Source organism: Bos indicus, chromosome 8, assembly GCF_029378745.1.
Source record: "Bos indicus isolate NIAB-ARS_2022 breed Sahiwal x Tharparkar chromosome 8, NIAB-ARS_B.indTharparkar_mat_pri_1.0, whole genome shotgun sequence".
Classification (NCBI taxonomy): Eukaryota; Metazoa; Chordata; class Mammalia; order Artiodactyla; family Bovidae; genus Bos; species Bos indicus.
In genome coordinates this window covers 38,854,766-38,870,541 of record NC_091767.1, presented here as the reverse complement: position 1 = coordinate 38,870,541, position 15,776 = coordinate 38,854,766, and the positions used below count along the sequence as shown (strand labels likewise).

The following is a 15,776-nucleotide window of genomic DNA, read 5'->3' as shown; positions in this document are numbered from 1 at the left end:
GTCTTACCCTCTACTGTACCCCAATGCCATATCAACCAGAGTGTCAGCCACACTCTGGTTACATCCCACTGCAGCAAGAATAAACACTTGAAATTGAGCCGCATCATGTAGTTCTTTTGGAAACTCTAGTCATGAAGATATAAGTATTGGCTCAACCATAAACAGATGGCTAACCTCAATGAATCTTTCTTCAGTAGGGCCTGCCACACAGAAGGGCTCCTTACACCATATCCCAACATGAACTGAACTGAGACCAAGCTTCAGGTACTGAAGACATGCTAGTGAAAGTATGCTGTTTACAGTCTTCCGTGTCCCCAGTCTAATCCCCAGCAGGACAAACTGAAATAAACAGGTGTGCACATGCCATACTGAAAATGAGGGAAGAAAGAAAGATTTTCCCTTTTATTATCTTAGAAAATCAGAATGTGTGTGGCTTGCTCTCTCACTAATTATTCAATTTTTAGTCCTGCTCTCTCATAAACCTAATATTAACTTTGTTTTTACCAAACAAATGTATACAGTTGAAACCATGACTACGGCTATTTCTCTAAGACAGCATGTATTATTTTGGAACTCTATCTCCCCTCCCTTTCTCTCCTCAGCAATGTGTCACTAACCCCCAGACCACCTAGCATGCTGACAGAATCTGTATCAACAACACACAGCTTTAAAAAAAAACAGTAAAGGAGACTGAACAAGTTCAGTGCAGCTTTAGATACAGTGCTCATCCAGGCAGAAAACAGTGTGTCAGTTCTGTGCCAGAGACTGCCTAAGCACAGGGGACAGTGAACAGAATCATCCCTGCCCTCAAGGAGCTGACAGTCCACCAGAGAACAGGGCTATTCAAATAAAAATAACCGGTGGTCCCAGGGAAGGCTGGCAGATTAAAGAGCATGGTCATAAAAACTGCCACTGTCAGCAGAGGCAGAAGGCTATGCTAACACGCCTTGCTGTCACCAACACCCCAAACACTGTTTGCCAGCCGTGTAAACTCACTGAATAAGTCTGCAACCCTCAGAATAAGAAGTTTTCCAGAAAGTCAACATGGTTCTGGGAGTCGATTTTCCATAACCATGCCAAACAATTTTTGGTGTCACAAAAGGCCAAACATAAGGAACCCCACCTGAGTTTGACTTCAATCCTTGAAGGTGGCAGAAAGAAATTAATAAAAAAGCCCAACACTTACCACATAATAAAATCTTTTTGCAAGGGTATGTATGAATATTATTTTGGCTACAGCTGCAGTTCCATACAGACAAACGGAGACATAGAAGTGGTTATACCATGAGAGGGACTGTCCAATAAGTGAGATGAACACTGCTATAATGAGAACTGTAACCAAGCTGGTAAACCAGCTTATCAGAGTGATGCCAAGTCCACAGAAGAAGTCCTTTGTGTAGGTAGCAGCTGACGGAGAGAAAACAAGAGCAGTGATCACTGTCTTTATCAAATCAATTTCACCACCAGTTAGTAGAATTAAAGGAGCAAACATTAAAACAAAATTTACCACTATAATTGAAAATATTAAAATTTCCTAGGGGTAAGGTTTGTTAAACATTACAACAAACAAGGAAAGTATCAGTGAATAAAATTCAAGTATGAACATTTGCTGAGAGTCTGTGGGTACAAAGGACCCAAAGAGGTAAGTCTTCAGGAAAAGTTCAGCTATATTCCTGACTAGGAAAGGGAGTCATCTTGATTTTTACCACCTCTGGAATGCTTTGTGTATTGAAATAACAGCAAAAATGGAAGGCAGAGTTACATATAAAGTCTTAACCAAAAGAAACTTAACACAGGAAGAGAAGCAGCATGAGAAAATAACCAGTGATTAAGGAATATTTAAATCGCTGCTAAATATCTGACCTGCTAACAGCACACACTAACTTAAGACTGTAAAACAGTTCAAGCAGAAGCAGACCAATTTAACCAGAAACAGTTCATTCATACTCCAGAACAGGGTGCTACTGGTCTGCAATGTGGACAACGCTTTTTAAGGGACTCTTCACTAAAAGTCAATCTTTACAAACCATTTTCTACAAGCTTTTGAAGTACTTCCATGAAGTGCGTAAGTACATAAAAATTGCATGCTTCACCAAGACTAAAAGTATAATGAGCATATCACCCTGATACTCATTTAGAAATTTCTTCAATTCAGTTGCTCAGTTGTATCCAACTCTTTGCAAACTGCAGCATGCCAGACTTCCCTGTCCATCACCAACTCCCAGAGCTTGCTCAAACTCATGTCCATTGAGTCAGGGATGCCATCCAACTGTCTGTTGGATGTCGTTCCCTTCTCCTGCCTTCAATCTTTCCCAGCATCAAGGCCTTTTCCACTGAGTCAGTTCTTCACATCAGGTGGTCAAAGTATTGAAGTTCCAGCTTCAGCGTCAGTCCTTCCAATGAATATTCAGGACTCATTTCCTTTAGGATTGACTAGTTTGATCTCCTTACAGTCCAAGGGACTCAACAGAAGAATCTTCTCCAATACCACAGTGCAAAAGCATCAGTTCTTCACTGCTCAGCTTTCTTTATGGTCCAACTCTCACATTCATACGTGACTACTGGAAAAATCACAGCTTTGAATAGATGGGCCTTTGTCAGCAAGGGAATGTCTCTTCTTTTTAATACGATGTCTAGCTTTGTCATAGCTTTTCTTCCAAGGAAAAAGCGTCTTTTAATTTCATGGCTGCAGTCACCATCTGAGTGATTTTGGAGCCCAAGAAAATAAAGTCTGTCACTGATCCATCATTTCCCCATTTATTTGCCATGAAGTGATGGGACCAGATGCCATGATCTTTTTTGAATGTTGAGTTTTAAGCCAGCTTTTTCACTCTCCTCTTTCACTTTCATTAAGAGGCTCTTTAGTTCCTCTTCGCTTTCTGCCATAAGGGTGGTGTCCTCTGCATATATGAGGTTATTGATATTTCTCCCGGCAATCTTGATTCCAGCTTGTGCTTCATCCAGCCCAGTATTTCACATGATATACTCTTCATATAAGTTAAATAAGCAGGGTGACAATATACAGCCTTGATATACTCCTTTCCCAATTTGGAACCAGTCTGTTGGTCCATGTCCAGTTCTAACTGTTGCTTCTTGATGTGCATACAGATTTCTTAGGAGGCAGGTATGGTTGGCAGAGGTATTCCCATCTCTTGAGTTTTTCCACAATTTGTTGTGATCCACACAAAGTCAATAAAGCAGAAGCAGATGTTTTTCTGGAACTCTCTTGCTTTTTCTATCCAACGGATACTTATTGGCAATTTGATCTCTGGTTCCTCTACCTTTTCTAAATCCAGCCTGAACACCTGGAAGTTCTTGGTTCATATACTGTTGAAGCCTCACTTGGAGAATTCTGAGCATTACTTTGCTAGCGTGTGAGATGAGTACAATTGTGTGGCAGTTTGAGCATTCTTTGGCATTGCCTTTCTTTGGGATCGGAATGAAAACTGACCTTTTCAGTCCTGTGGCCATTGCTGAGTTTTCCAAATTTCCTGGCATACTGAGTGCAGCACTTTCGCAGCATCATCTTTTAGGATGTGAAATAGCTCAACTGGAATTCCATCACTTACACTAGCTTTGTTCATAGTGATGCTTCCTAAAGCCGACTTGACTTCAGTTCCAGGATATCTGGCTCTAGGTGAGTGATCACACCATCATGGTTATCTAGGTCATTAAGATCTTTTTTGTATAATTCTTCTGTGTATTCTTGCCACCTCTTGTTAGGTCCATACCATTTCTGTCCTTTATTGTATTTCTTACAATAGTGTAAATCAAATGTTATTTTTCTTAAGATTTGTAACTTCTTGGAAAGATACAAGAAAAGTGCCAAACAACTTTAGGTAAACTCTATACCCATCCAGTATTGTAGTTTTAGAGGAAAATACTTACTCTTATATTTGGGATGCAGTAATTTCCTTCCCAGGTATAAAACAACAGCCATTACCACCATATAGTTAATTATTGAGCCAACACGAGACGGGTAGGCAATGACAAACAGGCCAAGCACATCAAAGAAGACCATGTTTCCATGTTGATACTTAGAAGAAGAAGCCAACATATCAGATGTAGCTAGATATTTAAGAACTGCTAAAATGTTGTCACCTATTAGTAAAAAGAAATGAAAGGTAACAACGTTGAATAAACCATCCACTGCTGGAGTCAAGGAGTACCTAGAAAGACTATGAACAGAAACAGCTTTCTACCGTCCTACTGTTCGCCCCAGTTTTTCTTGATAAATCTCTCTTATAAGGTCCATGCCCTCTACACTGTTTCTTCTCTGCTTTGAAGCTCCGTGACCTGGTCTTCATCCTTTCTCTTCTAGTTATTATAGCTACTCCCTGATCAACTGTACCCTCGCTGGTGACAAACCCAACAGCTATTTCTCAGTCTCTATTCATTTAATATATACTTAATGTAGCGGACACTGCTCTGACATAGAAATTCAGTGGGGAACCAAGAACCTCAAGAAGCTCTCTGACACCAAACAAGTTATTACACATGTATTAAGAATTAATAAGGACTTCCCTGCTGGTCCAGCGGTTAATAATCCACCCTGCAACGCAGGACATGCAGGTTCAACCCCTGTTCAGGGAACTAAGGTCACACATGCCATGGGGCAACTCAGTCCTCATGCCTACTCTACTGAGCCCATGCTCTGGAGCCTGTGCCCACAACTGGAGAAGCCTGCATGCCCCAATGAAAGATCCCTGTGTGCCGCAACTAAGACCTGATACAGCTGAATAAATATTTTAAAAAATAATAATAAGGAACGTCAATAATATCTCAATTAAAAAAAGAAATAGTATGGAGAAAGTGCCCTAAGAACATATCAGGGAGACTAGTGGAGTTGGAGAAATCAACTAGCTAAAGGATGGATAGGAGCTACGACAGGGGAGAGATTTTGTTTAGAGACCCGTGTAGATAAAGGCCCTGAGGAGGGGAAAAATGTCCAGAATGAGGAGCGAGAGTATTTTGCAATGAAGCTGGAGAGCGGGCTGAGTCATTGTCAGGCAGAAGCTGGCACCTCAGAGGCCGTCATAAGTATCTGTTACATCAATCAATGACTGAGTTTGAACTATAATGAAGAATTGTAAGAAGCTTTGAATGGCTGGCATATCTTCCTGATGCTCATTCCGTCCTGGACTTCCTCTTCTTTTCACTGAAGACACCACACTGTCTCACTGTGGGATTTCTTTCATCAGCTCTCCTGCCGCCTTCAAATGCATCTTCCCCTAAGCTCAGGTTTGTTTCACCCTTCCAAACACCATTTCCATTCTCCAGACTTCTGTGGTTTTGACTGTGCCTTTAATTTCCAAACCCAGATACCCAGTTCTGCCACAGTCTCTAATGGCATATCTACATTTTCATCTGGTCAGTTCACAGACACCCTCTGTCTCCTATCTGACAGAGTTCACAGCCTCCTCCCCCTTCTCACTACTGCTCTGGGCGAGAGCCACCTTCCCATGTCCAATTATGGTCAGTGGTGTCATCTCTCCCCAGCCAGCCAGGCTTTACCCTCTGAGGTCTTCTTTGCTGCCATCCATCTGATTCATCCCTGCTATGTAACCTATCAAGTCTTGCTGAGTTTTCATTCAAAATGTACCTAGTTTTCCACCCTTGCTTTCATGTCTATCTTTTGCCAGCACTACAGTCTAGGTCTTCGTATTCCACACTAAAATTACTGTTGGAACAGCCCTGACTCTTGGCTCTCTCCCCTTGTCTCCCATACACTCCATACTGCATCACCAGACTGACAGCATTTTACACCATCATTCATTCACATATGCAGGCCTTTAATGATCTCTTATTCCTATAGCATCCGCTTGCTGACTTTTAAAGCCATCTACAGCTTTCTCTACCTCCATACACCTCTGCCTCATTTCCCTCTATGTCTGAAAAATGCAACCTCCATTCACACTGTAGTCTAACAGTCCTCAGCACAAACAAGCCCTACTCATGCAGAGCTCTTACTCAAACAGGCTCTTTCCCACTGTGCCAAATCCCAACTCTTTGGAAGGCTCAGCCTCAGACTCACCTCCCCTGACTACTACTGATGTCACCGGAAAGCATTTTAACTCCCGTCCTGACACCTGTCCTATATAACTGGGTCACCTGTCCTCACCACCCAACCTTGGATCAATGCAACTTTTCCATACCTGGGCAAGTTGCCCAAATATGTGTTTGTGCCACCTCCAATGTACAGCTTCCATTTTGGCTACACTCTCAATACTCAGCAATGTTTCCATAACCCTAAGTCAACTCCCTTTCAAATTCCTCATAATGAATAGTCTTAGGTTCCTAACTGCTAAACTAGAGTTCAAGGCTAAAATTCAAAGCCTCATCTAACTCCAAAGCCCCACTTCATTCACACCATACACTGCCTCCTTAATGCACAGGACACAGAGTATCTATAGGCTCACAGGTCATCCATAATATTCCATCTTAATATCAAAAGTCTAAATCAGAGTACCAACCTGCTCTCTGAATGGAATCTGTTAGAATTCTGTCCGCTGTGTCATACTTGGTGTGATAAATGTATCCATTCTCAATAAAAGCTAAGTCTATTCCTAAGACATACAGAAAAAAAAAACAAAATAAAAGTCATTTTACTTTAAAGATCAACCTCAATTTAAGGCCTCTTTGTTTAATGTATTTAATGTATTAAATTCCTAAAAGACAGCAAAGCAGTAGCATGACTGCTTTGTCACATTCATGAAGGAATGATGAAATTCTCACAGAACCTATAGCTATGGTACATAATTCAATATGTAATGACTGGGGCATTACAAGTCACACAGCAAGGAGTAGGAATACTGGCATGGGAGGTCATCAAAACTTTACCATCTACATCTTGCCAGATGTAGAATTTGGCCAGAGCCAAATTTTAACTTTAAATAAGCTGTACAAGTCCCCAGGGCAGTTGGCAAAGCAAGGTAACGATGAAAAAGACCCCTGAAGGATCTATCACCATCTTTTGCGAATGAAGTGCTAACAGTTCTCCCCTGTTCTTCTGTCACACTGTGGGCCAAGATGACATGTTCTAGAAAAAGGAAGCATTTAAAGTAAATTGGAGTTTAAAAGAAAAGGAGACTATCAGGAACTCTTTTTGAGTGAGTCAGTATATACAGTTCTCACATAAAAATCTGCTCTCAGAAAATGCTGCTTACCCACAAACTTCCAAAAAGTAAGACTTGTTTTTAATTAATCATTGTCACAGAAAAGTCCATAACAATTGACAATACCTGGAATGTTCCCAAAATCCCTGTAGATCCGGAAGTCAGTATCTGAAGGAATGATTCCACTCTGGAAAACCTCCTGAGCCACCACCGAAGCAAATGGGTGTTTAGCTGCTGAGACATAAGCTTGGACCAACCAAGGATTTTCAGGACCTAAAATAAAATATGACAACAATATGAGGTTAATCTGGAACTTTTTAACATACATAAAGTAGTTACTATGGTGATTTGGGGAGATAGGTCAAGAGTTTTGTTTTTTTAATCCTCTTCTATATTTTCCAACATTTCTTTGATAAATGCGTATGATTCTTTTAAATGAAAAATAACCTTGTGGACAACAAAATTGCTTTTAATAATAATATAACAGCTCTATAAAAAGTTTAAGTTTAAAAATGAAAAACTACTCACAAGCCCATCATCCAAAGATAACTATTATCATTTTTAAGTCTTCGACTTATATATGACTTATAAATGTATGTGTGTACACAGATGTACTGATAGGGTATGTATAATCTTTACATTTCTCTTTCACTTAACGTTGTACTAAACACATTCCTATGTTGCTAGTTATTACAATGATTATTTTAGATATTACAGTGATCATGGTCCAGTGGTTAAGAATCCACCTTTCAATGCAGGAGATGCAGGTTCAATTCCTGGTCAAGGAACTGAGCTCCCACATGCTGCAGGGCAACTGAGCTTGCACACGACAACTAGAGAGCCTGCACGTTGCAGTGAAAAGATGCTGCCTGCCACAACGGAGACCCAAAGCAGCCAAATAATTTTTAAATGATCATTTTAATAACTGTGTAATTACTGAACATATCATAAAGTTCCTTATTATTACACATAACTTGTATCATTATTAACAATTCCACATTAACATCTCCATCATATACAGTTTTCAAATAAAGGAGTTTTTTCTTTCAGATAACAAGATAAATTACATTACTGTCCCAATTATTCACTGTTCCCTCTCACATAACTTACAATGCCTCCTGTGGAAGCAGCACATACATGAACTGCTTCAGCCAACTGACTGTGAATGGGAGAGACACAGACCCTGAAGAGCCATCACATGGTCCACCTCTCCCATTAACTTTGGCCCTGAGATCGCTATGTCCCTGATGGGGGCTTCTTCAGCCTGGATCCCAGGATGAATAAGACACATGGAACACAATAACCATGGGACCAGAATGTAACATGAGCAACAAATAAACCTTTGCTGTTGTAATCCACTGAGATTCAGGGGTTGTATATTATAACTAAATTTAGCAAAAAGTTATCTGATGTTGACAGATCAAGTAACTCCATTTCAGAGAATCCAAGAATATTAACATTTTCATAACTTTATAACCAGATAATCATTTGCTTTCCTACAGGGAAAAAAAAAAACATAAATGGTGGAGGACAGAAGGGGTGAAGAAACACTACAGAATCAGATACCTAGGTGACCCAGATACTGGAGTTACCAGGCATGAATTTTAAAATAAATATTAATTATTCAAAACCACAGATAACAGCAAGGGTATCACTAAACAAGCACAAACCTTAACAGAGAACGTGTCAAACAGAAACCCTAGGACTGAAAATAATAACTGCTGTTAAGAATTTTAATACATACACAGCTTAATACAAAGGTAAAAACATTTTTTGATTGGGCTGTTTATTTTTCTGGAATTGAGCTGCAGGAGTTGCTTGTATATTTTTGAGATTAGTTCTTTGGCAGTTGCTTCATTTGCTATTATTTTCTCCCATTCTGAAGGCTGTCTTTTCACCTTGCTTATAGTTTCCTTTGTTGTGCAGAAGCTTTTAAGTTTAATTAGGTCCCATTTGTTTATTTTTGCTTTTATTTCCAATATTCTGGGAGGTGGGTCATAGAGGATCCTGCTGTGATGTATGTCGGAGAGTGTTTTGCCTATGTTCTCCTCTAGGAGTTTTATAGTTTCTGGTCTTATGTTTAGATTTTTAATCCATTTTGAGTTTATTTTTGTATATGGAGTTAGAAAGTGTTCTAGTTTCATTCTTTTACAAGTGGTTGACCAGTTTTCCCAGCACCACTTGTTAAAGAGATTGTCTTTTCTCCATTGTATATTCTTGCCTCCTTTGTCAAAGATAAGGTGTCCATAGGTGCGTGGATTTATCTCTAGGCTTTCTATTTTGTTCCAATGACCCAATCAAAAAATGGGCCAAAGAACTAAACAGACATTTCTCCAAAGAAGACATACAGCTGGCTAACAAACACATGAAAAGATGCTCAACATCACTCATTATCAGAGAAATGCAAATCAAAACCACAATGAGGTACCATTTCACGCCAGTCAGAATGGCTGTGATCCAAAAGTCTACAAGCAATAAATGCTGGAGAGGATGTGGAGAAAAGGGAACTCTCTTACACTGTTGGTGGGAATGCAAACTAGTACAGCCACTATGGAGAACAGTGTGGCGATTCCTTAAACAACTGGAAATAGAACTGCCTTATGACCCAGCAATCCCACTACTGGGCATACACACCAAGGAAACCAGAATTGAAAGAGACACGTGTACCCCAATGTTCATCGCAGCACTGTTTATAAAAGCCAGGACATGGAAGCAACCTAGATGTCCATCAGCAGGTGAATGGATAAGAAAGCTGTGGTACATATACACAATGGAGTATTACTCAGCCATTAAAAAGAATTCATTTGAATCAGTTCTAATGAGGTGGATGAAACTGGAGCCTATTATACAGAGTGAAGTAAGCCAGAAAGAAAAACACCAATACAGTATACTAACGCATATATATGGAATTTAGAAAGATGGTAACGATAACCCTGTATGTGAGACAGCAAAGAGACACAGATGTATAGGACAGTCTTTTGGACTCTGTGGGAGAGGGAGAGGGTGGGATGATTTGGGAGAATGGCATTGAAACATGTATAATATCATATGTGAAATGAATTGCCAGTCCAGGTTCGATGCAGGATACAAGATGCTCAGGGCTGGTGCACTGGGATGACCCAGAGGGATGGTACGGGGAGGAGGGAGGGAGGGGGGTTCAGGATGGGGAACACGTGTACACCTGTGGTGGATTCATGTTGATGTATGGCAAAACCAATACAATATTGTAAAGTAATTGGCCTCCAAGTAAAATAAATAAATTTATATTAAAAATAAATAAATAAAAGTTGGAGATAACAGGAAAAAAAAAAAAGAAAGGTAAAAACAGCAGAAGAAAAATGATAGATCCAGAGAATTAAAGCACAAAAGGAAACAGGGATAGAAAACTCAAAAATGCTTATAAGACATATGGGATAGGATATAAAGGTCTAACATGAGTAACTGGAATCCCAGAGGAAGGGGAGGATGGGAACAGAAGCAATGTGTAAAAGAAGTTAAGGCCAATAACTTCCAAAAACTTACAGGAAACACCACCAAGCTATGAATTCAAAAGGCCCTAGAAAGCCGAAACAAGATAAACATAAACAAAAACATACTCAGCATCAGGCTCTTTGCTTTTGAATACCATTATCCACCAAAAGAACCAGTTCTCCCTAGAGATATGCCCAATTCCAAATCTGAGGCTAGGAAAATACTCAAAAGTGGGAACATCTTGTGCCAGAAAGGAAGTGCTCAAACACGTCAGAGACGTGTCAAAAGGACAGGCACCAGCTGAAGGGGCTGCCATTGGCCTGAACTGGATCAAGTCATGCATTAAAATGGTTATAACATAATATAAAATCCATAAAATAAAACACATGAAAAACACTGAAATAAACACACACACACAAGGGAGAAGTCTTACAAGGAGCTGAGAGAAGAAGAGAAGTGAAAGGCAAAGAAGAAAAGGAAAGATATACCCAACTGAATGCAGAATTCCAGAGAATAGCAAGGAGAAATGAAAAAACCTTCTTAAGTGAACAGTGCAAAGAAATAGAGGAAAACAACAGAACGGGGAAGACTACAGATCCCGTAAAGAAAACTGGAGATGCCAAGGGAACATTTCATGCAAAGATGGGCATGATAAAGGACAGAAATGGCAAGGACCTAACAGAAGCAGAGATGTGGCAAGAATAAACAGAAGAACTACACGAAAAACGTCTTAATGACACAGATAAACACAGTGGTGTGGTTACTCACATAGAGCCAAACATCCTGGAGTATGAAGTCAAGTGGGCCTTAGAAAGCATTACTACAAATAAAGCTACTGGAGGTGGTGAATTCCAACTGAGCTAATTAAAATCCTAAAAGATGATGCTGTTAACGTGCTGCACTCACCAAGTTAGCAAATTTGGAAAACTCAGCAGTGGCCACAGGACTGGCAAAGGTCAGTTTTCATTCCAATTCCAAGAAGAGCAATGCCAAAGAATGTTCAAACTACCACACAATTGCACTCATTTCATATGCTAGCAAAGTAATGCTCAAACCCTTCAAGCTGGGTTTCAACAGTACATGAACTGAGAACTTCTAGATATACAAGCTGGATTTAGAAAAGGTTGAGGAGCCAGAGATCAAATTGCAACATCCAGCGGATCATAGAAAAAGCAAGGGAATACTAAAAGATATCTACTTCTACTTCATTCACTACGCCAAAGCCTTTGACTGTGTGGATCACAATAAACTGGAAAAATTCAAGAGATGGGAATACCAGAACACGTTACCTGTCACCTGTGAAACCTGTATGAAGGACAAGAAGCAACAGTCAGAACTGGACATGGAACAATGGACTGGTTCAAACTTGAGAACAGAGTATGTCAAAGCTATATACTGTCGCCCTGTTTATTTAACTTGTATGCAGAGAATATGAGAAATGGTGGGCTGGATGAATCACAAGCTGGAATCAAAACTTCTGGGAGAAATATTAACAACCTCAGATATGCAGAAGATACCACTCTAATGGCAGAAAACAAAAAGAAACTAAAGAGCCTCTTAATGAGGATGAAAAAGGAGAGTGAAAAAGCTGGCTTCAAACTAAACATTCAAACAACAAAGATCATGGCATCTGGTCCTATCACTTCATGGCAAATAGATGGGGGACAAAGTGAAAACAGTGGCAGATTTTATTTTCTTGGGACCCAAAATCAGTGTGGACAGTGACTGCAGCCAGGAAATTAAAAAGACGCTTGCTCCTTGGAAGAAGAGCCATGGCAAACCCAGACAGTGTATTAAAAAGGGACATCACTTTGCCAACAAAGGTCCATAAAGTCAAAGCTATGCTTTCCCCAGTAGTCATATATGATGTGAAAGTTGGACCATAAAGAAGGCTGAGCACGGAAGAATTGATACATTCAACTGTGGAGCTAGAGAAGACTCTTCAGAGTCCCTTGGACAGCATGGAGATCAAACCAATCAATCCTAAAGGAAATCAACCCAGAATATTCACTAGAAGGATTGATGCTGAAGCTGAAGCTCCAATACTTTGGCCACCTGATGCAAAAAGCTGACTCACTGAAAAAGACTCTAATGTTGGGAAAGATTGAAGGCAGGAGGAGAAGAGGAAGACAGAGGATGAGATGATTAGATGGCATCACTGACTCGATGGACATGAGTTTGAGCAAGTTCTGGGAGTTGGTAACAGACAGGGAAGCCTGGCATGCTGCAGTCCATGAGGTCGCAAAGAGTCGGACATGACTGAGCGACTGAACTGGACTGGACTGTAGCCAGTCAACTGCTAATAAATTATTATTTGCTGTTTATTTTCTATGTATTTTAGACTATGGAAATGATGTTAGACAAAAAAGCAAATTTGAGCAGTTTTCTTATTCGACTTCAAATGGGTCATAAAGCAGCAGAGACAACTCACAACATCAACAACGCATCTGGCTCAGGAACTGCCAATGAGCGTACAGTACAGTGGTAGTCAAGAAGTTTTGCAAAGGAGATGAGAGCCTTGAAAGTAAGAAGCACAGTGGCTGGCCATCAGAAGTTGACAACAACCATCTGAGAAGATCATTGAAACTGATCCTCTTATAACTATACAAGAAGTTGCCCGAGAACTCAATGTCAACCATTCTACAGTCATTTGGCATTTGAAGCAAATTGGAAAGGTGAAAAATGTCAGTAATTGGGTGCCTCATGAGTTGACCACATCTATTTCTGCTTTATTGACTATGCCAAAGCCTTTGACCGCGTGGATCACCACAAACTGTGGAAAATTCTTAAAGAGATGGGAATACAAGACCACCTGACCTGCCTTCTGATAAATCTGTATGCAGATCAGGAAGCAACAGTTAGAACTGGACATGGAACAACAGACTGGTTCCAAACAGGGAAAGGAGTATGTCAAGGTTGTATATTGTCACCCTGCTTATTTAATTTCTATCCAGAGTATATCATGAGAAACGCTGGGCTGGATGAAGCACAATCTAGAATCAGGATTGCCAGGAGAAATATCAATAACCTCGGATATGCAGATGACACCACCCTTATGGCAGAAAGTGAAGAAGAAATAAAAAGCCTCTTGATGAAAGTGAAAGAGAAGAGTGAAAAAGCTTAAAGTGTTGGCTTAAAGCTCAACATTCAGAAAACTAAGATCATGCATCTGGTCCCATCACTTCATGGCAAATAGATGGGAAAACGATGGAAACAGTGAGAAAGTTTACTTTGGGGGGCTCCAAAATCACTGCAGATGGTGACTGCAGCCATGAAATTAAAAGACGCTTGCTCCTTGGAAGAAAAGTTATGACCAACCTAGACGACATATTAAAAAGCAGAGACATTACTTTACCAACAAAGGTCCATCTAGTCAAAGCTATGGTTTTTCCAGTAGTCATGTATGGATGTGAGAGTTGGACTATAAAGAAAGCTGAGCACCGAAGAATTGATGCTTTTGAACTGTGGTGTTGGAGAAGACTCTTGAAGAGTCCCTTGGACTCCAAGGAGATCCAACCAGTCCATCCTAAAGGAAATCAATCCTGAATATTCATTGGAAGGACTGATGGTAAGCTGACACTCCAATACTTTGGCTACCTAATGCGAATACCCGACTCATTGGAAAAGACTCTGATGTTGGGAAAGATTGAAGGCAGGAAAAGAAGGGGATGAAAGAGGATGAGATGGTTGGATGGCATCACGGACTCATTGGACATGAGTCTGAGTAAACTCTGGAAGTTGGTTCTGGACAGGGAGGCCTGGCATGCTACAGTCCATGGGGTCACAAAGAGTCGGACATGACTGAGAGACTGAACTGAACTGCTGCTACTGCTGCTCCTAAGTCGCTTCAGTCATGTCCGACTCTGTGCGTCCCCATAGACGGCAGCCCACCAGGCTCCCCCGTCCCTGGGATTCTCCAGGCAAGAACCCTGGAGTGGGTTGCCATTTCCTTCTCCAATGCATGAAAGTGAAAAGTCAAAATGAAGTCGCTCAGTGGTGTCCAACTCCTAGCGACCCCATGGACTACAGCCTACCAGGCTCCTCCATCCATGGATTTTCCAGGCAAGAGTACTGGAGTGGGGTGCCACTGCCTTCTCTGAACTGAACTGAGTTGACTACAAATCAAAAACATCATTTTGAAATGTTGTCTTCTCTTATTCTATACAACAACAATGAACAATTTCTCAATCAGATTGTGACATGCAACAAAAAGTGGATTTTATACTACCAGAGACAACCAGCTCAGTGACTGGACCAAAATGAAGCTCTGAAGCACATCCCAAAGCCAAAGTTGCATCAAAAATAGGTCATGGTCACTGTTTGGTGGTCTGCTGCCTCTCTGATCTACTACAGTTTTCTGAATCCTAGCAAAACCATTACCTCGGAGAAGTATGCTCAGCAAATTGATGAGATACACCAAAAACTGCAATGTCTGCAGCTGGCACTGTTCAACAGAACAGGCCCAATTCTTCTCCACCACATCACTTGTCCACTCATTGCACAACCAACACTTCAAAAGTTGAACAAATTGGGTTACGAACTTTTGTCTCATTTGCCATATTCACCTGACCTCTTACCAACCGACTACCACTTCTTCAAGCATCTCGACAACTTTTTGCAGGGAAAATGCTTCCACAACCAGGAGGACACAGAAAATGCTTTCCAAGAGTTTGTTGAATTTGAAAGAGCAGATTTTTATGCTATAGGAATAAACTTATTTCCTACTGGCAAAAACGTACTGTGATGGTTCCTATTTTTATTTCCTGTTGGCAAAAATGTATTGACTGTGATGGTTCCTGTTTTATTAATAAAGATGTGTTTTAGCCTAATTATACTGATTTAAAATTCAGGGTCCGAAGCCACAGTTACTTCTGCACCAACCTAGTATTTGAGAAAAGGCAGGTGGAAAACTTCTGGGAGCATGTGGCCAGAGTCTATCCTCTTTCACATATTGAAGTTAGATGTATATTGACTTTATAATAATTATGTTCACACATATTTTTTACTTGTATGTTATGTAATGATTATTATACATCAAAATATCTCTGCTGTTTGATCCTGAATTGGAACTCAGATTAAAAACAGCTAAAATGTTATCAAAACAAGAGAAATCTGAATATGCAGTTTATTCACTGACAGTTTTATATTAATATCATACTTTCTGAATATGATAAATGTACTGTTATTGAA

General features: G+C 40.3%; 1 protein-coding gene across 2 annotated transcripts in view; it reads right to left on the bottom strand.

Moving 5' to 3' along the window:
- Window positions 1-15,776, bottom strand: part of ERMP1 (endoplasmic reticulum metallopeptidase 1) — a 58,493-nt gene that overhangs the window by 24,659 nt on the left and 18,058 nt on the right. For both annotated transcript variants that reach the window (XM_019965538.2, XM_070794217.1), the window contains exons 5-8: window positions 7,242-7,388; window positions 6,474-6,566; window positions 3,889-4,101; window positions 1,187-1,407 (exon numbers count right to left, since the gene is read on the bottom strand). In XM_019965538.2, coding sequence (XP_019821097.2) covers window positions 1,187-1,407; window positions 3,889-4,101; window positions 6,474-6,566; window positions 7,242-7,388 — 674 coding nt within the window. The remainder of the gene's footprint in view (window positions 1-1,186; window positions 1,408-3,888; window positions 4,102-6,473; window positions 6,567-7,241; window positions 7,389-15,776) is intronic.